The sequence below is a fragment of the Bos taurus genome, chromosome 28, assembly GCF_002263795.3.
Source record: "Bos taurus isolate L1 Dominette 01449 registration number 42190680 breed Hereford chromosome 28, ARS-UCD2.0, whole genome shotgun sequence".
NCBI lineage: Eukaryota > Metazoa > Chordata > Mammalia > Artiodactyla > Bovidae > Bos > Bos taurus.
In genome coordinates, this window is record NC_037355.1 from 44318529 (window position 1) to 44341075 (window position 22547).

The following is a 22547-nucleotide window of genomic DNA, read 5'->3' on the forward strand; positions in this document are numbered from 1 at the left end:
GGCTGTTCCGGTGAGGACCACTGTTGGTGAGGCTTCCCGGTGGTGCTAGTGGTAAAGAACCCACCTGTCAGTGCAGGAGACAGAAGTGGGTTCGATCCCTGGGTCAGAAAGACCCCTGGAGGAGGGCATGGCAACCCACTCCAGTATTCTTGCCTGGAGAATCCCATGGACAGAGGAAACTGGCGGGCTGCTGTCCGTTGGGTCACAGAGTCAGACACGACTGAAGCGACTTGGCATGTTGTTGTTTAATCGCTAAGTCGTGACTGACTCTTTGTGACCTCATAGACTGAGCCCGCCAGTCTCCTCTGTCCATGGGATTTCCCAGCCACGAATACTGGAGTGGGTTGCCTTTGCCTTCTCCAGGGGATCTTCCAGACCCAGGGATTGGACCTGCGTCTTCTGCATGGGCAGGCAGATTCTTTACCACTGAGCCACCAGAGAAACCCTGAGGACCACTGTACTTTGACCAGAAATCCTTTAGAGGAAGATTGGGATTCCTTGAGGAGGCTTGAATTCACTCTGTCCAAATGAAATTTTTTCAGATACAAGGCATCAGCTTAGGCCGGGTTCACTGTGGGGGCTGTGCTTCCTCGAGCCTCTGCCGACACCTCTCTGGGAGAGTTATCTGCAGGACAGTGCAGCGCCCAGACGCGGCATTAGCTTACCCCGAGGGAAGCATTCTCATTCAACTCTGGGAACTGGATTTGGTCCAGGTGACACAATTTCTTGAGCAAGTTCACGATGAGTAGTGCTTCCCACAGGGAGATGGCGGCGGCAAGCCGTCTCAAGAAGCCTGGAGCACGTGTGCCGCCTCCTCCCTGCGGCCAGGTGAGGCGACTGAGCTCCAGCAGTTTCCGAAGGCTCGTACCCAGCGGAATATTTTAGAGCTCTGCGTAATTTTATTCAAGTATCTCAAGAATCATGTGCCTGCCTCTGGTTAATCGCGTATTCCTGGGGAGAAGTCAGATTGGACATATGTAATGAACACTTAAAATTATAGCTGTTCTGTTGTTTGACAAGCAGAGCTTGCCTAGAGCTCTTGAATATTTTCCTGTTAGTGTTGCCATTAGCTAGGAATGAGGAGGAGCAGAATGTCACATGTCAGATGTAAACACAGCCTTAGGGTGGCGACTCGCTGGCCACACACCTTGATTTGATTGTCACGATCAAGTTCTCCTTCTCTCTGTTTCTGAATACACAGTTAACCAGTGACAGACAGTTTACTCAGACCTGTGGGTTAAGTATAAGGCAGATGTGCCTTTCTCAATTTATACTGAAGAAAGCAGCTATCTCAAAGACAGTGTACTTATTTCATTCAATAGAAACAAGGAGAATGAATTGGCAGGGTTAATGGCGTCAAGAGGTGACAGCCTGCTTAATGTGTATCATGAATACCATGTAGCCTCACTTTGGGTCCTGATGACGCTCCGTGGTCAATGTCTTGCTCTTTGGCTCTCCTTTTGCCAAATTGACTGACTCTGTTTTCTCCTTCTTCCTCCTGATTTGTTACAGTTGAGTCTTTGGTTAAAGCTTTAGACCAGCAGCTTTAGTTTTGTTCTGGACCCCCTGGCAGAATAAGGGGCCAGGCTAAAACTGGTTTCCTAATAATATGAAGACATGATTTGCTTTTGTTACTCTTGCTGTCTCACAAGTGTACAGTGGAGTTTCCAGAGTCTGAGTGGCATGCAAGATGGTATCTTCTGTCTGTCACTAGCAGCATGTGAGCTGGTAGTCTTGTGTTGGGGAGTTTCTAACCTTTGGTTGATGTAACCTACATAAACACACGCTCTTTGGGGCCCTCATTGGTTTTTCTTTTTTTCTTTCAATGTGTAAAGTGACCCTGAGACCAACTAGTTGGAGAACCTCTGTTTTAGACATATTAACAGAGATCCAGTTTCTCCAGAGTGTCCTTGTTTTATTCATTCAACGAGTGTTCATTGAACACGTCCTGTGTGCAAGGCGCCATGCAGGACTAAACAGCAGCGACTTCTGAACGAACGTGTTGTTCTGTAACATCTTCTTATAAACCTTGACAGTGCCAGGGAAGAAGTGAACAGGGTGCACAGATAGTGAATAATAGGTGTGGAAAGCCTTTTTTGGGGAGGAAGCCGAGGAAGGGCCAGTCATGCTGGGTGGGGTGTGAGAGCACCCCAGGAGGAGGCAGGAGTGGGTGAGATTCTAGGTGGAGGCTGGCGCAGAGTCGCAGAGCAGAGACGGAGGCGGGGCCTGGGATGTTGAGGCAGCAGTGGGGTTTCAGGCAGGTCTCTGAATATTCTTTTAGATTTTGGGTCAGGGAGGGCATGTGCTTAAAGAGATTACTGATTTCATTTGTTACCTAACATGTTGGCTTTAGAGGAAGAGCCTTAGTATTAAGTTTGAGTTCATCTTGTCTCCGAGTTCCTCTCAGTTGCATTTCCCAGGGCAAAGGTTTACCTGCCAGGTGAGTAGCCTGAGCAGAAACTTTTCATCCCCTGTGAGTGGACAGTGGTAGCCTGTTGGAACGGGGCAGTTCATCGCAGAAACACCTGAAAGTTCACTCTGCAGACCAGCGAGCAACAGCTAGGAGTATAGCTGGAAGCCTTCTCCTCAGTGGGGGCTTTCCAAGAATGGTGTGTCACATTTCTGCATCTCTGATTTTATAAGACCCTCGTAGGAGCCCTATGGATTGTTGGCCTGATTTTTAAATGATTAAATTCCTGTGCCGAGTGGTGTGCTCTTGGGAGGTGGTGTGCTTAGCCAGGTGGCCCCAGAACACACACAAACTGAGGACTTTGGAGTCAAAAGCCACTGCTTTTGCTACCACCTCAGAATTTTCTCCAAGAATTTTTGGAAATAAAAATGTATTTCAGTTATATTTGAAAAGTTAAATATTTAAAAGAAGTCTGTAGTAGTAAAGGGTCCTTTTGAGTAGTAAATGACTCAGAAACCCAGCCCTTCTACCATGGTATTTCTGGTGAATTCTGTTCAGTTCAGTCGCTCCATCGTGTCCAGCTCTTTGTGATTTCATGGACTATAGCATGCCACGCTTCCCTGTCCATCACCAACTCCTGGAGCTTACTCAAACTCATGTCCTTTGAGTCGGTGATGCCATGCAACCATCTCATCCTCTGTTGTCCCCTTTTCCTCCCGCATTTAATCTTTACCACTAACAGGGTCTTTTCAAGTGAGTCAGTTCTTCGCATCAGGTGGCCAAAGTATTGGAGTTTCAGCTTCAGCATCAGTCTTTCCAATGAATATTCAGGATTGATTTCCTTTAGGATGGACTGGTTGGATCTTGCGGTCCAAGGGACTCTTAAGAGTTTTCTTCAGCTCCACAGTTCAAGAGCATCAATTCTTTGGTGCTCAGTTTTCCTTATAGTCCAACTCTCACATCCATACATGACTCCTGGAAAAACCACAGCTTTGACTAGACAGAGCTTTGTTGGCAAAGTAATGTCGCTGCTTTTTAATATGCTCTCTAGGTTGGTCATAGCTTTCCTTCCAAGGAGCAAGCGTCTTTTAATTTCATGGCTGAGTCACTACCTGCAGGGATTTTGGAGCCAAAAGTGAAGTCCGTCACTGTTTCCACTGTTTCCCCATCTATTTGCCATGAGGTGATGGGACCGGATGCCATCGTCTTCGTTTTCTGAATGTTGAGTTTTAAGCCAACATTTTCACTCTCCTCTTTCAGTTTCATCAAGAGGCTCTTTAGTTCCTCTTCACTTTCTGCCATAAGGGTGGTGCCATCTGCATATCTGAGGTTATTGATATTTCTCCCGGCAATCTTGATTCCAGCTTGTGCTTCTTCCAGCCCAGCATTTCTCATGATGTACTCTGCATATAAATTAAATAAGCAGGGTGACAATATACAGCCTTGATGTACTCCTTTTCCTATTTAGAACCAGTCTGTTGTTCCATGTCCAGTTCTAACTGTTGCTTCTTGACCTGCATACAGATTTCTCAGGAGGCAGGTCAGGTGGTCTGGTATTCCCATCTTTTTAAGATTTTTCCAGTTTGTTGTGATCCACACAGTCAAAGGCTTTGGCATAGTCAGTAAAACAGAAATAGATGTTTTTCTGAAACTCTCTTGCTTTTTCTATGATCCAACGAATGTTGGCAATTTGATCTCTGATGACTTGGGGGTCTTTATATGGTTACAATTGGAGCTTCTGGGAATGTGAATCCATCTTTGCTCAGAAACTATTGCCTTCAATGTAATTTATTGAAAACAAGTTATATTTGCAAGTTTCCCAACAGTAGCTTAAAGACCTGCTTTGTGAGATGGGCCGTGGCAGAGCCCCTTCAGCTGCTGCTTTCCCTCTAGCAGTGCTGTGACATAGGCCCCTCATTATGCTGGGGATATATTGTTATTCACGTAATTCCAACCCTCTCTAAAAGGCCACCAAAAAAAAGAATTCAGTGTTTGTGCTACTCACCAGACAATACTGAGAGTCATTTGTAATGGAAATCATTTTAGAATTCAGTACACTCTCCTCCATGAATTCTATATTGTACATATTCTATATTGACTTTTTTAATGGTCAGTTTTAATTAATTGCTATTGAGAAAGCTCATTCTTGGCACAGCCCTTGGTCAGGAGTCAACATGTATTTATCAGAGCAGCCACAGAACTGGCCTGCCTTTAACTGTAGATCATCTTGGAAGTTGAATACAACTGGGTGTTTATTTTTAGAAATCAAGAATCTCTCAGAATGAAACATTTCTTTTCATGGAGAAACTTCTGTGCTGATCAGAAAGTTCGCTGAAATGCTGCCTCAGTTTGTACGTTGCAGTGTCTAAACACCAAGTGAGATGCTATTTGGTTTTATTATTTGAAGTCAGACCTGCTGAGTGGTAGTAAGGACCCGATCTCTGTCTCCTGCTTTGAGGGCAGGAGGGCAGAAGCATTTAGTAATTTCCTGAGCAGAAAGTAAAGGTAAGGTGGTCTGGTAAGCAGAATTTCTGAAGTGCCACCCCCCAGCCCACCCCAAGATGTCCCACTCTGATGCCCGAAGCTTGTCAGTGTGATGAGAGATATTGCTGACAAGATCATTGTAAAGGAATCATGTGAGCTCTTAAAGGCAGAGAGCTTTCCCTGCCTGGGGGCAGAGACTAGAAGCAAGAGTGGGCTTGAAGATGGGGAAGGATGGATGGGGAATGCAGGCAGCCCCTGGCTGATAGCCAGAAAGTAAATGGGTCCTCAGTCCTAAAGCTGCTGGGAACTGCCTTCTGCCAGCGGCCTGAATGGACGTGGGAGTGCATTCTTCCCCAGAGCCTCCGCAGAGAAGGGAGGCCCTGAGCAGAGGTCCCATTGCGCTGTGGGCCAGATGACAAACTTGTGGTTTTCAGCCACTAAGTGTGTGGTAATTTGTTAACAGGATAATAACAATCTGATACAGGTGGCGAATGCCATCTTTGCAGAGGAAAAACCTCTCTCTTGGTAGCTGTCAGAACTCTTCACTTCCGAAATCTCTATGCTGACAATGTAACATGCTTTCTTAATTTAGCCATATTCTTCTAAAGGAGGAAATATACATGGCTCTTACAACATTCATTTTGATGTTTGGGTTTTTGTTTTTTGGTAGAAATACAGTAGTGCAGTGACTTGCTATACTACTATTGACATTCATGTCCAAGCCCACAAGTCATGACTTGTCAGCCCTCTGCTCCCAGACAGTTTTGTACAAACCTTTTCTTGCATATGTGTAAAGATGAATTCTTAAAAGAAGGGTTGCTGGGACACAGCACATGCATTTGTAATTCTGAGTGAAATTGCCAAATCTCCATCTTAGGGGGAGGGTTACCGGGTTGCTTTCACACAATGTGTGAGAGTGATTGTTAGCTCATACTTTTGCCAACGTGGGTATTTGATTTTTTTAAAAACTCTTGTTAATGAAGAAGGCATTTCTCATTTGAGCTTTAATTTGTATTTCTCATTGTGAGAAAGGCTAAGCATCTTCTTATGTTGTAAGAGCTGTCTGTATTTCCTTTCCCATTTTTTTTATTAAGTCATTGCTTGATATGCTATAATTTGAGATCCGTTGTAAACACATGCTCTCTGTATCTCCTTCTATAGTCCTTCCTCAAGTTCCTCCTGGCTTAAAAAGCAGACAGGCCCAACAAGACCATTTCCTGTGGCCCTACACCTGGTGATGAAAATCAGGTGGACAGATTCACTTTTAGGAGAGCACAAAATGTATTAAAAATAGCTTTGCTGGTAAACGCAGAAGGGCCCAGTGAAGTTCTGCAATAGAGAAGGAGGAGGAAGTGGCCGAGAGGGAGGTTGGAAAGTAGTGTAGTAAAAGGGGCAAGGGAAGGAAGTGAAGCAAAAAGCCGGTGGGGAAGGTTAAGGTGAGGGAAGGTGCAGTTGGCGTCCCGCAGGAAGGAAGTCCTCTCCAGCGCCACGTTGCTGAGTTCCTTCCAGCGACCGAGGACGCTACGTGGAGAGTCTGTTTTGACAGGCGCCCCAGTGGTGCTTTGTCCTCTTAAAGGGAAACAGAGGTGGGGGGCATGCCAACTTCTACCAGGGATATGTGGAAAGTTTTCTGTTGGCTATAAGTGCTTGGCAGCCTTGATAAAATCATTTGGAACAGTGAGTTGATAGAAAAGCCACCATTAAGTGACGTGAGAACAGCAAAACAAACTTGTCATTCCTAAGAAATAAGAGCAACCGGGATTCAGGCCTAGACAGAATCCAGAGGTTTGTTTGGGCATAATTGATTACAACATCTGAAAAAAAGGGGATTTTTATGAAAATTTTTTTGCAGTGAGATTGCTTTACATTCTTTTTCGTGACTGGAGTGTCTCTTGTTTGAGAACCAACAAAGAACTTCAGGAACAGAGGGCTTCAGTTTTCTCAACACATTTGAATGTTCTCATTATGAACATTCACACCTCTTGTCAGTAACTGCAGAGTCGTGTGTGGCCTGATCCTCCCTCGAGGAGGGGAAAGTATGTTCCCTGTGTTGTGTGGGGCACAGTCTCCTTCTCCCTTAAGCCAGCACTGCCCCACAACCTCCCACGTGTCACCCCACTCGCTGTTGCTGTCCGGAGGGGCTAGGTAGCTCTTGGCTGAGCGTCTGATAGGGGACTGCAGCCGCTTAACTTACCTAGACCCCCCTGGTCGGACCCTGGAACTGTGTTTGAAGCTGTCTTCCTCATTTCATTGTCGCCATTAAATCCTTGTGGGTAGGTTGATAGATTTTACTCAGCCTGGTATCAGCAGCAAGTTGAGCTCTTGAAAGATGCTGTCACTGTGCTCGGCGATCATTCTGCAGGAGGCCTGGTCCTGACCTTCACCACGTGCTCTTCTCTAGCTGCTAATGGAAGGAATGGGGCTGTGATGGCCCCGTGAGTCTTGCTCATTTTCTTGCTCTTGAGAAGGTAAGGCATTTGTTGGTTTGTATGTATGTAAATCAACAGTTTTCCCATAACCTCCTGATCTCATAAGAACGGAGAGTTTGCCTCTGCTAGTGGGAGGCTTGCTGAGGCTTGGATATTGCCTGCTGAGAGCAGAGCATCTTGTGCTGTCCTTTGTGGGATCGGAGAGGATGGAGTGAGCGTAGGGGCACAGATAGAGGTGGCCGGAGCTGATCCTGTGTGCTGAGCAGACGGAGCCGGGTGGCAGGGCCGCTGCAAGTGCAGACACGACTGTGGGAGTCCCCGTGGCACGCCTGAGACAGGAGGCTCACGGGAAGGGTGGCGGACATCAGGGGGGTGGCAGTCTGGCCTCCTCCTCAGTGCCGGCTTTCGCTCCGCCCTGAGGCTCTTCCCTCCCGCTGCTAAGCCGTGCCCCCTTCAGGGCCTGGGATGGTGTGCCTTGTTCCCCTGGATGCCCCTTTCTCGTGTGAATTACTCGAGGTTCAGAATGGTAGTAAGAGAGCATCTGTCTTGATTCCAGCTTCCCATCTGACTCCTGCCTCCTCCCAAGGACACTGACCCTGGGAGCATCGCGTTCTGCAGATGAGACCCGACTCTCCTTTCACAGGGTCTGCCTTCTCTGCAGAATCAGACAGTATGTGTGTTTCATGAGGCTCCAGGCCTCAGCATGCAACAGGGAAGGAGATAACAAGACTTTGCCTTGCGTCTGGATGAGCACGCACTTGGCCGATCCTCACATGGGGCGGGCGCTTCCTTCTCTGCCTTAGTCTGAGCGACTCAGCTTGACCCAGCAACCTCGAGGAAGCAGATCTGAGGGCCCAGGGAGGTGTGTGAGGGCACAGGGCGCGAACCGACCTTCCTGTCCTCCCTTCCCCCCAGGTCTGCTTGCGGAGGCTCATGCTCTACACCGTGACTGGGTTTTGGCCCCGCCTACAGATGCTGAACAAAACTGGTCACCCTCACAGATTAAAGAAGGGAGCGAGAAGTTCCAGGAGGCTGTCCATCTCAGAGTAGGGTTGGGACTGAATATCAGAGACCTGGCCGATTGTAGGAGCTAGGGACGTTACTGTGGCCCTCCTTGGCCCATCTCCCTGTGATGTAACAGTAAAGGCTCCCTGTTCCCATTTCGGGAGTATAGAGGAGCCTCTGACAGCTGTCTGGGAGGAGGGCACAGGAGAAAGTGGGGTGTGGGCAGTGGGTAGCTCATGCAACGGGAATGTAGTAGCAAAGTGTTGAGAGCCCCCCCGAGCTCCCCCCCCCCCCCCGGCACCTCTTGTTTTAGAAAGAATCGTAACCAAGTAGTGCAAGATCATTTGGGGGAATGTCATTTTTCTGGCTCCAAATAAACGTTAGATTCTTAAGAATTTTGACCAGAAATGCTTTTAGAAAATAAATGTGGATTCTTTGGTGACTCAGAAGATATGATTGTTGAGTAATGCCAGTTAATTTTGGCATACACACGTGCCATGATAACGTGTAACTTCACGGATCAAGTCAAATCCAAGGTTGACTTGGGTTTACGATGGTTTCATCTCCGTGTTGAGGAACAGGAGTCACTGTGCAATGAACACCTCAGGCAGAGCGCCGGTTCTCTCTGGTTCTGTCCAGGCTGATGCACATGCCAGGCAGGGGGGTTGGTGTTGCAAGTCAGGGGTTCCTTAGCTGCAGTGCTGGGATGAGAGCGTGCCCCGGGGACAACACTTTGCAGGAGTGGGGCTTTCCAGAATCAAGGGACAGGGCCTGGGGCGGGTGGGGAGGACATGCTGGCTTGCTGTCAGACTGGTAACAGACTCAGTGCTGTCTCTGTGTGGCCCCTGAGGTTGCACGGAGCAGCTGCTCCCTCAGAATAGCTATCCTGAGGAGGGAAGAGAGCACTTGCCGCTGCGGGGGCCGAGGAAGCTCAGGAGTCAGTCTTGATGAGGCCTCGCAGGTGCCCCGCAAGGGCTGGAGTAGATGTTGGGGGACGCCCAGAACAGTCGTCCTGCAGCCTCAGCTCAGCTGTACTCCCTGTTCTATTTCTCTCCTCTGCTTCTCTTCCCACCATGAACTTCCTCACCCTCCCGGATCTTTTCTCTAAGTTTGGCAGTTCAGGGAGTCTCCCCTCTGTGTAAGGAGCGCTGGCAGGGGCTTGGGGGTTCATGGACCCACTGCCAAGTGGTGAGGGCTGTTGTGTCCTGCCAACCTCCACAAGGATGGCCCCAGACACAGGGGTAGAGAGCGCCGGCCGGGGGAGTAAGGCTGCAGGGCACAGGATGGCCCCAGACACGGGGGTAGAGAGTGCCAGCTGGGGGAAGTAAGGCCGCAGGGAAGGCGCCTCGCGGTCCTTTTGTGTTTGCATGTACCTGTGGTGCTCGGTTTCTCGGCTTCTGTACGAGCTAATTTCAGTTTAGCTGCTTTGAAGATGAATGCCCATTGAATCCATACAAGGTGGATGCTGCTGCTCCACGCTCTCAGATATTCTTGACTACAGTTTTACCTTCATCTGAGAAAAGAAGAATGCTGCTTGTCCTGTTCTTGCCTTGGCTCGTAGGGACCTAACACGAGCATGGTTCACTGAGCCGTGGGCAGCAGCAGGCCCAGCGCCATTCAGGAGGTGGTGTTCGTGGTCCCCTGGCTCCTCCTAAACACTGACCAGAGCTGTGTATTGCAGGCTGGGGGCTCCTCGGTGGCGTCGGCTCCAGTGTCCTCCTTCCCTCGCACTTCTGTCACGCCCTCCAATCAGGACATCTGCAGGTAACACTCTGCACGCTACCGTGGCTCGTGTGCATCCTGGGGACACGCGTTAATGTCTGCAGATTCTTGATTCTCCATATGCCTCTGCTCTAAACAGTCAGCCTGGTTTTATGTGCTATGTGCTCACCAGGTTACCATGCGAGTCTCATTTCTTCACTTTGATGTCTGTTCTCTTTTAATATTGTTTTACTTTCTGTGCTTTTATCCCACTGTTCTCTGCATGCAGTTCCAGTGCAGTGTTTTCTGAGTGTTGTCACCACAGTCCCGTGCCATCTGCTGTTGTCTTGAAAGCTCCTCCCTGCCAGAGTCCTCTGACCCAAGGGCTCACTGTGACAGTTGTCTGTCAAGACACAGCGCAGGCGTCAAAGAGAAACTCCTGTGGTTCAGAGTGGGTCCAGGCCTTGAAGCCTACTAAGAATACCAGAGCCAGAAGAACACTAAAGTTCTCAAAATCCCTAAATGATGTGGGTGAGAACGCCCGGGATGCCTTGGAAAGTTTTGACTATGTGGAGAGAACCTGCTCTGAAGGGAAATTGGTACTCCCTCAGGACCCATGTCTCAGAACCAACAGGTTCCACCAGAGAGAAAGAATACTGAATCGCAAAGCCCTGGGCAGTTCCAAACATTCTTGTGTTTCATCCCTTTCTGCCAATCGTTCAGCAGCCTCAGAGGCAGGAGCCAGCAAGGGGGGCACACATGTCCTGCTTCTGGACGAGAATGTGGATGGCGAGGCCTTGTCCCGAAGCCGGAGGCTGCTGCGGTACCTGCTCTCACTCTCGCGCGGCTCGAGCAGCAGCAGCCTGCACCGTTTCCATGAGCTGGAGAGCCGTGCCAGCAGTCCGCAGCCCGCCAAGTCCTCCAGCAGGCTGGCCGGGAGCACCGGCTTCTGCTCCGATGAGATGGGTGATGACGACGTCTTTGAGGACAGCACGTCTGCAAAGCTGAGGAGCAGGCTGCTGCGGGCGCCCCTCTGCTCCGCGGAGAAGGACAGTGACCTGGACTGTCCTTCCCCCACCTCTGAAAAGGGCCCCCGCCTCTCCCCTGTGTCCACAGCAGGGGATGCCTGCAGGTTGGTTTGCCGAGAACCAGCATCCTGGCCACCTCTGCTCCCCGTAGCTCCACGGCCTCATCTTGCTTTAATATGTGAAGTTTCCGGAGAATGTATAGACAGTTGTACACAATTACAGATTAATAGTTTTTCTCCAGAGGAATAGATTATTGATTCATTTGAAAATCCAATTTCTATGACATGGGTCCCCAAGATAGTCTCATAGATGGTAAAAGATGAAGAAGCTACACATATTAAAGGCCAAGCTGACTCTTCTCAACCAAAAATAAGTAGCGTTTGCATAAAGAAAGTGGAAGAAGGAATAGTACCTCCAGTCTTCCAGCTCGATGGTCTAGATGTTAAGTGCTGGCTTCCCCTCCGGGCCTTGTTTTGGCCCCCTGCTCCACCTGCAGCACCACGTGTGGGGGAAGGGCTGTTCTCCAGCAGCTGCTTCCTCCCTTCTCTTTAACTTGGATGCAGCCACCTCTGCCCAGGTCCTCAGCCACTTCCCAGCTTTATCTTCCCGGGTGTAGCTTCCTTGTCAGGCCCCCAGAAGCTTTCAGAATCCCTTTTGCCGCCACTCTTAGCCTTCTTCCCCATTCTGACCTTTCCACAGCGTCCCCTCCTCAGGATCAGCTATCATCATTTCTTTCAACAGCTGGGTCAGATGCCGCCCTCATAGACACAAACAGCTGAGAGCCTGGGCTGGGCCAGAGCCCAGCTCCTTTTAGGCCAGGTATCCCTACCTGCTCTCCAGCTGCTGGAAAAGGCCCTTCTGTTTCTCAGTCTGTTCAGTTTCTTGAGGTTAGTGCCTACACCTGCTGCATGCACCCTTAGAAATAATGATTTAAATTTCTCACTCATTGCTGAGTGGTCCTGAAAAAGAAATGAAATGGAAGTATCTTATAATGGTTTTTCAGGTCCAGGAGAAGCTCTGTGGTTTCTCTATTTACTTGCTGATAGAGGACGGGAATATGTAGTGTGGTGTGTGAAGGTGAGGTCAGTGATTATAGCTAACAAGCAGTGTTCATCATTCCAAGTTCCTGGTATTTTTGAAAGGTAGAGTGTGGTTTTGTTTTACACAGGAATTTTACCTCTGATTATTTTAACGTCATAAGTTCTGGAAGATGCTTCCACATTGCCTATTAGTGAAATTCTAAAGTCTTACTGAAAATGACTGCTTTGTCATTTCTTATATCATTTTTTCCTCTCTGATGCCAAATGCCATCCAGACTTTCCATGTTGGTGCGGTAAGCTAGAAAGTCTTAGTTTGCAGTAGCTGTTTTCTTTTGTGTTTGTATGTTTTTGTGCTTATAGTCATTTTGTGATGTTTATTTCTGAACATTTTCCTTGGGCGGACTGACCTTCCACTGAAGCGTCGTCTTCCCTGTCGTGTGGCCCTGCTTGTAAGGACCGACTTTGCTTCCGCCGCAGGATCTGTCACTGTGAAGGGGATGACGAGAGCCCTCTGATCACGCCCTGCCGCTGCACAGGGAGCCTCCACTTCGTGCACCAGACCTGCCTGCAGCAGTGGATCAAGAGCTCCGACACGCGCTGCTGCGAGCTGTGCAAGTACGAGTTCATCATGGAGACCAAGCTGAAGCCGCTGAGAAAAGTGCGTGCAGGCCGCCCTCGGCAGTGGCTCAGTGCCGGGGACCAGCCCCGGCTGATCCAGGGTATTCGAAGGAGAGACGGCATAGGCGATCTATTTATTTAAATATTTATCAAAGATATAAAGAGTAATAGGATGAGGATAGCTCAGTAGGAAAATTCAGTGGAGAAAAGAGGCTGAGTAGCTTGGTTTACGCGGGAGACCAATAAAACTTCAAGACAAGAAGTTTGCACCACTTACGTAGGCCACAGGCGTCCTTCCGTTCTCCCAAAGGACAGGAGACACTGAGGCCTTCCCGGTCGGATCTTAGAAGCCCAGGCATATTTAGCAAGCATGGCGGGTTCTGCGCTCCAGATGGAGACTCAGCCAGAATTTGGGAGAGAGAGCGACATGGGGAGACCAAGTTTCGGTGAACAAGGCCCGCACTTTATTTTCCAAAGTAGTTTTATACCTTAAGTTATGCATAGAGGATAATGGGGGAAGGAGTGGAGTCATGCAAGGACAGCAGCTCCTGGTCCTAATCAAAGCCAGGCTTTCAAACTTATCATATGCAAAAGTTCAGGTGAATTACATCATCTTCTGGCCAGGAGGCCTGTTAACATTTTAAGAAACTTATCTTTCTCTAAAGGTGATTATTCCAAAGTCAGGCACCAGCCTCCAAAAATCATTGAACAAAGCTGCATTCCTATAGGGCAAAGGTGGGGTGGGCTCAGTCAAGAAAAGAATTAACTCAAGGGTCCAAGGTTACAAACATTAAAGCTACTACTTACACCAATTAATCAATACACTGCCAGGGACACAGCAGGTAAGGGATATGGAAACTTAGCAGCAAACATTGGCCCAACAAGTGAAAATCCCTTCACCAATACAATTTCTAATCAATCTTTTAACTACTCAAAGGAATCTGTGTTTAGACAGTTTAGAACATCTCCTGCCTCTCACAGTTGGGAGGCTCTGAACAATCACATGAGGCCGGAAAAACCTATTCAGGCAGGCTAGAGGACTTCCAAAGGAGTTTGTAGGTTGAAACACTGTCACACGCAGGAATTATTAACTGCAGCTGTAAGCTAACTCTTTTTTCAGAGAGAGGTAGTGGGGGACAGCCCCCCGTAAAGTCAGAGGGGTAGGTGAAAGCACAAAGCAGAAAGTAGGCAGACTCTGCTCGAGAATTTCCAGGGGGACTCCTGAGGCTCGATCCTGCCTTTGCGTATGCCGAGCCTCCTTCCTCATGACCTTTGTCATGGGTGGAGCTCCTCACGCTGGCTCCCGGCAGTGATAGAATTCCAGTTGAGCTATTCCAGATCCTTTGAGGATGCTGTGGAAAGTGCTGCACTCAATATGCAATATGCCTGCTCCCGGCAGCTCAGTCTCGCAGAGATGAGCCCCTGGAGTCAGCACTTGGGACTGGGTGGGCCGAGGCTGACTTGGGTCCACTTCCTTTGGAAGTGGAGGCCAGTGTGTACATTCGTGTTACTGGTGCTGATTTCCAAGTCCCTCCTCGCAGGAAGAGGCTCTTTCTGACCGTTCAGTCATCATGTTTTCTTTTTCCTTGAATCTAAGACTGCTTGCTCGTCTGTATCAGTCGTTTGGCCCTGGATCACACACCATTCTGTGAAGTCTTAGTCAGTATTAGACTTCACGTGTGTTAACTATCCAGGCCTTGCCTCTAATTAAGACCACATTGCGGAGATGAGTGCCTCTCCTGCACGAAGCACAGCCTGATGCAGTAAATGTATTTTTATACACTTGTGACACATATTTGCTAGATAGGAGGTGGGGGCAGATGGGAAAGAAGGGACGCATGGGCATTACGTGAAGCACAACTCTCGTCAGGCCTCGTGTCCTTGCTTTCGCTGAGAGGAGCCTCTCCGGCACTCCCCTCCTGTGTAAAGACTGGCTGCTCTATGTGTTTTTGTGCCCAGCACATGGAGAGGTTTTGTTTGGAAGAATAAAAGGCTTGTTCTTATCTCAGAACTTTAATACGTAAATTGCAGGGAGAATCACATAATCAGGTAGTAGCACTTGATGTGCCAAAACAACGCTAACTTCCAGGGAGAGCGCGGGTCAGATATTCAGGAAGGAAGTGTTCGTTGTGGATTGAAATGCCGGGGAAGCAGAGTGGGGCAGCACCATAGAATGTTTGGTGTTGAAGCAGTTCTTGAAAGATCACTCGGACTTAGAGGGAAAGTGAAGGAGTCTAAAGGGCTCGCATTGTCTCCAGAGGAAAGCACCCACCTAAAGGTGGGCGAGCATTTCAGAGAAGGACGAAGGCTGAAACTAAGTGTATCTTAGGAACTCAGGGGAGTGTTTTAGGAGGGAAACCAAGTGAAGATACGCTATCACACCGCAGCAGAAAGCAGTCTAGATGTTAGAGAAGGCAGGCCCAAGCTACTTAAAAAAAAATGCTCTTCCCCACAAAAGCCTTATCATTTATCAGGTACCTTACTCCATCCTGATCCCTCGAGCGAGTCTTAGGGCACTGTGGCCAATACAGGTGGTCCCCAAGGCTCTGCTTTCAGCTTGTCCTGCATAGAACCGTCTGGAAAGGCTGTGGCTGGGGCCAACAGGGCATGTGCAGTGCTCACACTCGTTTTTTTCTCTACCTTTTTGTGCTTTCTGCTGATTCGGAAACCAGTAAATGAAAAAGAAAATCTGGCTATTTGGAGTAAATCAATGAGCTCCTAGAGGAGATGGGACTGGGACAGACTGCTTGTGCCAGGAACTCTTAGCATCGATTTCACGGTGTTGCTGCCAAAGTAGCAGAGGACCAAAGAGTGAGCGCCCGCCGCCATCACCTCCACTCCATAGTGCCTGCCCATCTGCTAGCGTGCTGTGGTGCCATCCGCCCCCTCTTCCCCTCACTCACGCCAGTCAGCAGCTCACGGAAACAAAAGCGTGCCACCCGGGTCTTGGCCCAACATGCTGTTTTCATCTGGACCAAAACCATAAAATCTTTTTATCAAGCCAGTGAATGCCTGCTTGCAGGAATAAGCAGCCAGGGGGACCGGATTGCTGGTGGTGATTCATAGATCATCTCGATCCCGGCTTCTCTTCATTGCATAGAAAGTTGGCTGTCGACAGAATACCAGAGCCTGGTACCTGGTTGAAGCCACGTGGTTTAAAGGGAATGACTCAGTGTCTGGGGAAATTCATCTAGCTTGGGTGAGGGGTAGTGGGGAGGGAAGCCAGTCTTACCATCAACAAAGCTCTCACCCCAGGGTAGCCCCTGAGGCCTGGGAGCCTGAGCCTCACGTCTGTGTGCTGTCTTTTCAGTGGGAGAAGCTGCAGATGACGTCCAGCGAGCGCAGGAAGATCATGTGCTCCGTGACCTTCCACGTCATTGCCATCACCTGTGTGGTCTGGTCCTTGTACGTGCTCATCGACCGCACTGCTGAGGAGATCAGGCAGGGGCAGGCAACAGGTACGTGGTCAGAACGAAAGGCGTGCCCAGCCAGGGTATCCTGAATGGCACAGTGGATCTTAGGATTGGGGTATTACTCCAGGTTGATTTCCAAGTCTGACCTCCAATGTCTGGGCTTCTGGAGGGAGGTATCCATTATGACGCACCGTACGTCCTTTTTGGATGTTTCTTGTGCTGTGGTGGTACTTTGTATAACCCAGTCGGGATTTCCCTGGCAATTCAGTGGTTAAGACTTTGCCTTCCAATGCAGGGGGCACAGGTTCGATCCCTGGTCAGGGAGCTAAGATCCTGCATGCCTTGTGGCCAGGAAGCAAAACATAAAGTAGAAACAGTATTGTAACAAATTCAATAAAAAGTCTTTAGAAATGGTTCATATTAAAAAAAAAAAATCTTTTAAAAAAAGGAAAAAAAAAAAAAACCCCAGTCAGGAGAGATCGAATCATGGAGAGAATTCCACGAATGCCCCTGGAAGCACAGGATGACAGGGCCTGGACGAGCTCGTCCATGCCTCCTCCACAAAACTGCATTTGATGAGTTAAGAATCTGCGGCTAGGACAGGTTCAGAAACTGTGTTTTATTTATTTCACATCTTAAATAAGGTCTGAAAGTGAAAGTGAAGTTGCTCAGTCGTGTCTGACTCTTTGCGACCCCGTGGACTGCAGCCTACCAGGCTCCTCTGTCCATGGGGTTTTCCAGGCAACAGTACTGGAGTGGATTGCCATTTCCTTCTCCAGGGGATCTTCCCAAACCAGGGATTGAACCCGGGTCTCCCGCATTGTAGGCAGACGCTTCACCGTCTGAGCCACCAGGGTGCTGATAGGCTAATCGGGTTTTTTCCCTTCCAGGAATCCTAGAGTGGCCCTTTTGGACTAAGTTGGTGGTTGTGGCCATTGGTTTTACCGGTGGACTTCTATTCATGTATGTTCAGTGCAAAGTGTACGTACAGTTATGGAGGAGACTCAAGGCTTATAACAGAGTAATCTATGTCCAAAACTGTCCAGAAACAAGCAAAAGGAACATTTTTGAAAAACCTGCACTACCAGAGCCCAACTTTGAAAGTAAAGATGGACGTGGAGTCTGTCATTCCGATACGAACTCTTCTTGTTGCACAGAGCCTGAAGACACTGGAGCAGAGATCATTCACGTCTGATGGCGCGGAGGCTGTAGCTCCTGGACAGCTGAGAACAGCTGAGGGAAATTGTTTACTGCCACTGTATGCATTTTCTTACGTCCTTTAATAGCTTAGGCTGGGCAGGTGACTATTTTTAATGGCTTCTCTTTTTTCTAAACCCTCCTTAGTGACTCTCCTGGAAAACCCTCATGTCAGCTGTGCCCGGCTGGGTTCTGCTTCTGCCAGCGAGTCTACAGGAAGGGAGGGTGGACGAGCCTGTGGCCCCATGATGGGGTGCTGGCTGGGTTCTGGCTCGTAGCCTTGAGCAGGATGAGAGAGCAAGATGCCAGAGCTGAGGGGAGAATGGGAGCAGGCGGCACCTAGCCCTGCCGCACCTCTTCTGGTCGGCAGGCCCCACCTCCCGCCCACTAGCTGAACTGTTGGGGAGGACCAGCCCTGCGGAGAGGCTTCTCCACCACTAAACAGGGCCCGGGGAGGCTGCCACTGCCACAGTTCCCAAGCAGACGGGCCGTGGTGCTCTGTGCGTGGTGGTGAGTGATTCACTAAGCAAAGCAAAGCACTTTACAAAAAGAGAATCTTTATTTTGTGATATGTGTGTCACGCAGGATTGACATTTGAAAGGACGTCTCATTTAGAAACCTTCCTTTCGTGACCCTGATTGTCTCCTTCACACTGTAATAGATCTGAAGCCCTTTTTGCCTTATATATGCTAAGAAATGTGATTCTACTCTGTGTCCATAAAAGGGACTTGTAAAGCAGAACAAACAGGTCGGAGGCATTTTTCGTAACATTTTGTGGGATGAATGGATGGTAAATGGCAGGCAGTTTGAGCGTAATCTTGTGGTTTTAAGCCTGTTTTATGACAAGTCTTCATGTCACAGGGCTGCCCTAAACGTTTCTTTTTTTTTGTCAGTCCTGAAGAAGAAGGGTTCATGAGATCCAAATGAAAGGAAGTTGAGGTATCAGAACAAAACGGAGTATTTAAAACCTATTCCTTTACAGACAGAGCTCTCCGGTTTGTGCTGACTTCACACTGAAGAAGCAGGCATGTGTCGCCCAGCTGGGGCGCGCGCTGAAGGTGCTTTCAGGGGCCTGTGCTCCTGGCACCTTCCGTGGGCCGCTGCCCGGGGCAGAGAGGCAGATGGGCTGCCTCTGGCTGAGGGCCAGGACTGAGCAGAGACTGCCACGGCCCACCGCGTCCCGCTCCCAGCCACAGCCCTGCCCATTTGCCGCCTTAACTGGGCTGAACCCCTGGCCCTGCTCTCAGTCCATTCTGTTGTTAGGGATTATCTCCTGTACCATTTTTTCATAAAACCAAAATCACTACCATCAAATGGCCTTTGTACCTTTAAAAAGGTCTGCTTAAAATTCTGTTTTTAAAGACCAGTTTCATCATACCAGGCAAAAGAGAGTCAACTCCAGAAAAACAGCCCAGGGAGTTCTGCAGTGTGAGATGAGTGTGCCCAGGCACTTACTCTCCGGGCAGCTCTCTGGATGTCTTGTGTGGAGGCCCCGGGTCCTGCCCTCCATCCTCTGAGCCTCAGGTGTTTGATCCAGCCTGTCAAGAGTAAGGAGCAAACAGAAGACGATTCCTCTGCATTTCAGCGTGAAATGGTTTGTTTTGAAAGCCTCGGGGGAGGGCTTTGCCCTGCCATGGCTCCTCTGGCCTGGCAGGTGCTATCCAGCCATAGCTCACCCTGGAAATAGGTCCGCTCGCCCTCTCCGCCTCCCAGGCCACATCCAGCGCGTGCCTGTGCTCACTGTGCCCCAAAGTGCAATTACCTACGCCCCCTCCCAGCCTGGGGACACCAAATAGCTACAGACAGTCTGCTCAGGAGAGCCACATCCCAGGTCTGCCTTGCCGGTGCCCTTTAGGAACTGCCCGGGCAAGGCCCCTTGTCCCTCTTGATGGCAGGTGAGTCGTCAGGGAATACTGGATTTCTGAGTGGGCACCATTCCCCTTCCCACAGTGGAGCTCCCTGTGCTGTCCCTGAAAAGCACGGAGACTTCTGATAGAGAGGAGAGTGTGCTCAGGTGGGGGTGGCCCCAGGACATCCCAGCCAGTGTGGCTGGTGCCCCACCTGTGGCAGAGGTGGCTTCATAACCAGCACCGTTACGTTGCTCCCATGGCCCACCCAGGCTCTCACGGGAAGCGCGCTTACACCATCCCGTCACCTCCAGCCAAGCTCCTAAAGGCCTCTGCCTGTGGATGGTCAGCCCCACGTTCTCTTTTTCTTTCCTGGGTTGGCACACACACAGCTTACCCATTGCCGTTTTCTGCCCTCACAGGGTCTGTTGACCACCTTTGACCCCCAACTAATCCCCACCCCCGCCCGCAGGGACCGACCCTGAGGTGCGAGGCCGGTGAAGCGGCGCTGTGCTGCCACCTAGTGGGGCTGTGGATCTGCCGGGCGTTGCTTTGAAGAGTTAATCATTCCCCATTTCTTCATCGTTTGGCACCTGACTGAACAAAGCATAGAAACGCGGGGTAAGCTTGCAGGTCTCAGGGCCCGGAGGGCTGGAATCTGAACGCCAGGCGAGGGGGAGAGGGAAGCAGCCTGGGGCGTCGCCAGCCAACCGTCTCTGACTCGGCCTCTGCTTCCCCTCAGACTGTAGTTCCACTGGAGCACTTTTGTGGCCGAGTTTAAAATCTCACTGAAAATTATAAAAGGTGGCTTCATCCTCCAGACCTGTACGGTCTCTTGCTTTTTTTTTTTGCTTCGGTCCACTCTTTTCAATCTTATGGGTCCAGTTTCAAAACCTGCAGCTGTGCCCTAACCTAGCTACAGACATACAGGCCCGGGCAGCTGGGCAGGTCCGAAAGCCTCGTGTAGAGCTGCCCCCCTGACCGGTGGTCGGCCCGGGAGCCGGAGGAGGCTGGGGCACACAGGATAAAGGTCCACGATGGCGTGGATTTCGCCTGACGCAAACACACTTTTGAGATACTTTCTCTCTTGCATCTGATCTGAAGTTTGCAGCTTCTGTCTCTAGCCCAAGGAAAGACTGAAACATAGGGAAACAAAAGCGTCTGTCTTTGTTTTGAAAGTAATGAAACTGTGCAACTCATCACCTATTCAGATGCAATGTTTGTAGGATGTTGATTGTTAATAAAGACCAGATTTACACTGGCATACGTGGTGTGGTTTCTAACAGGCACTTCACACTTGAAGTTTTCCTCGACTTGGAAACTTTCTAGTTATCTAAATGTCTAGTTTTGTATCATTTTGTGTATGGTCACTGTTTCTCAGTATTACTGCTTGAATAATTCTCTGTATGGGTGGGGGGGTGTTTGTACTATACACGGAGTGTCTAATTGCAGCAATAAAGCATTTCTTTAAAAAGGAGCTTTGCCACGCAAGTGTTTTCCTGCCAGGAAGCTGGGAATATTGGCAGGCACTCCAGTGGTCTGATCCCCTTTCTGGGTTCCTCTGGCTTCCGTATCAGAGAAGGTCATGCAGCCTCGGTCTGTCCCTGTGAGGGAGGCTGGATCCACCAGATGCTGGCAGTCAGTGGGGAGGAGGAGTAGGTTCTGGAGAGTGTGTGAGCATGGGAGCGAAAGCTGAAGTCATTCTCACAAATGTGCGTGTTCCAAATATCCAGACTCTACTTGGACTCACCGCACTGAGGAGAGCCAGACTCAAGTTCAGGGTGTGTATGGCACCATGACCATTGAAGTGGTCCATGGCTTAACTAGCCTCATTTTGTCAAATCATTGACTGATGCAGTCCAGCAGAGTGAGGAAGTGCGGCAGGGCAGGCAGCATTGCTGGTGATAGCTGAGCCTAGCTGTACTTCCTGGCTCCTGGTGAAAGGTTGTTGCTGAACCACAAAAGACGCCAGGATTCTTGGCCTCCGGAGGAGAAGAATTCAATCCAGGGCCAGAGACGGGGCTTCATCGCTCAGAGATTTTGTGTATGTTAAAGTATAAAATACAGAAAGCTTCTGACATAGGCATCAGAAGGGGGCAGAAAGAGTACCCCCCTGCTAGTCTTTAGCTGGATGTTATATAGCTACTAGCAGTCTGCTAATTAAAGAAAGGAAATGTCTCAAAACTCAGAGAATGGCACCAGGTGAGTCATCGGTTCAGTCGCTCAGTCGTGTCTGACTCTCTGCGACCCCATGAATCGAAGCACGCCAGGCTTCCCTGTCGATCACTAACTCCTGGAGTTCACTCAAACTCATGTCCATCGAGTCAGTGATGCCATCCAGCCATCTCATCCTCTGTCGTCCCCTTCTCCTCCTGCCCCCAATCCCTCCCAGCATCAGAGTCTTTTCCAATGAGTCAGCTCTTCACATGAGGTGGCCAAAGTACTGGAGTTTCAGTTTTAGCATCATTCCTTCCAAAGAAATCCCAGGGCTGATTTTCAGGATGGAACTGGTTGGATCTCCTTGCAGTCCAAGGGACTCTCAAGAGTCTTCTCCAACACCACAGTTCAAAAGCATCAGTTCTTCGGCACTCAGCTTTCTTCACAGTCCAACTCTCACATCCATGACCACTGGAAAAACCATAGCCTGGACTAGACAGACTTTTGTTGGCAAAGGAATGTCTCTGCTTTTGAATATGCTGTCTAGGTTGGTCATAACTTTCCTTCCAAGGAGTAAGCGTCTTTTAATTTCATGGCTGCAGTCACCATCTGCAGTGATTTTGGAGCCCCCCAAAATAAAGTCTGACACTGTTTCCACAGTTTCCCCATCTATTTGCCATGAAGTGATGGGACCAGATGCCATGATCTTAGTTTTCTGAATGTTGAGCTTGAAGCCAACTTTTTCACACTCCTCTTTCACTTTCATCAAGAGGCTTTTTAGTTCCTCTTCACTTTCTGCCAAAAGGGTGGTGTCATCTGCATATCTGAGGTTATTGATATTTCTCCTGGCAATCTTGATTCCAGCTTGTGCTTCTTCCAGCCCAGCGTTTCTCATGATGTACTCTGCATAGAAGTTAAATAAGCAGGGTGATAATATACAGCCTTGATGTACTCCTTTTCCTATTTGGAACCAGTCTGTTGTTCCTTGTCCAGTTCTAACTGTTGCTTCCTGACCTGCATACAGATTTCTCAAGAGGCAGGTCAGGTGGTCTGGTATTCGCATCTCTTGAAGAATTTTCCACAGTTTATTGTGATCCACACAGTCAAAGGTTTGGCATAGTCAATAAAGCAGAAATAGATGTTTTTCTGGAATTCTCTTGCTTTTTCCATGATCTAGCAGATGTTCGCAATTTGATCTCTGGTTCCTCTGCCTTTTCT

General features: G+C 49.2%; 1 protein-coding gene across 10 annotated transcripts in view; it reads left to right on the forward strand.

Moving 5' to 3' along the window:
- MARCHF8 (membrane associated ring-CH-type finger 8) overlaps positions 1-20649 on the forward strand; it is a 111104-nt gene extending 90455 nt beyond the window's left edge. For 9 of the 10 annotated variants that reach the window (XM_059882585.1, XM_059882583.1, XM_059882584.1 and 6 more), the window contains 5 exons: positions 10010-10092; positions 10319-11161; positions 12575-12755; positions 16026-16173; positions 17019-20649. In XM_059882585.1, coding sequence (XP_059738568.1) covers positions 10010-10092; positions 10319-11161; positions 12575-12755; positions 16026-16173; positions 17019-17323 — 1560 coding nt within the window. In that variant the 3' untranslated portion in view covers positions 17324-20649. 10 annotated transcript variants of the gene reach the window in all.
- Positions 20650-22547: the final 1898 nt, after the last annotated feature.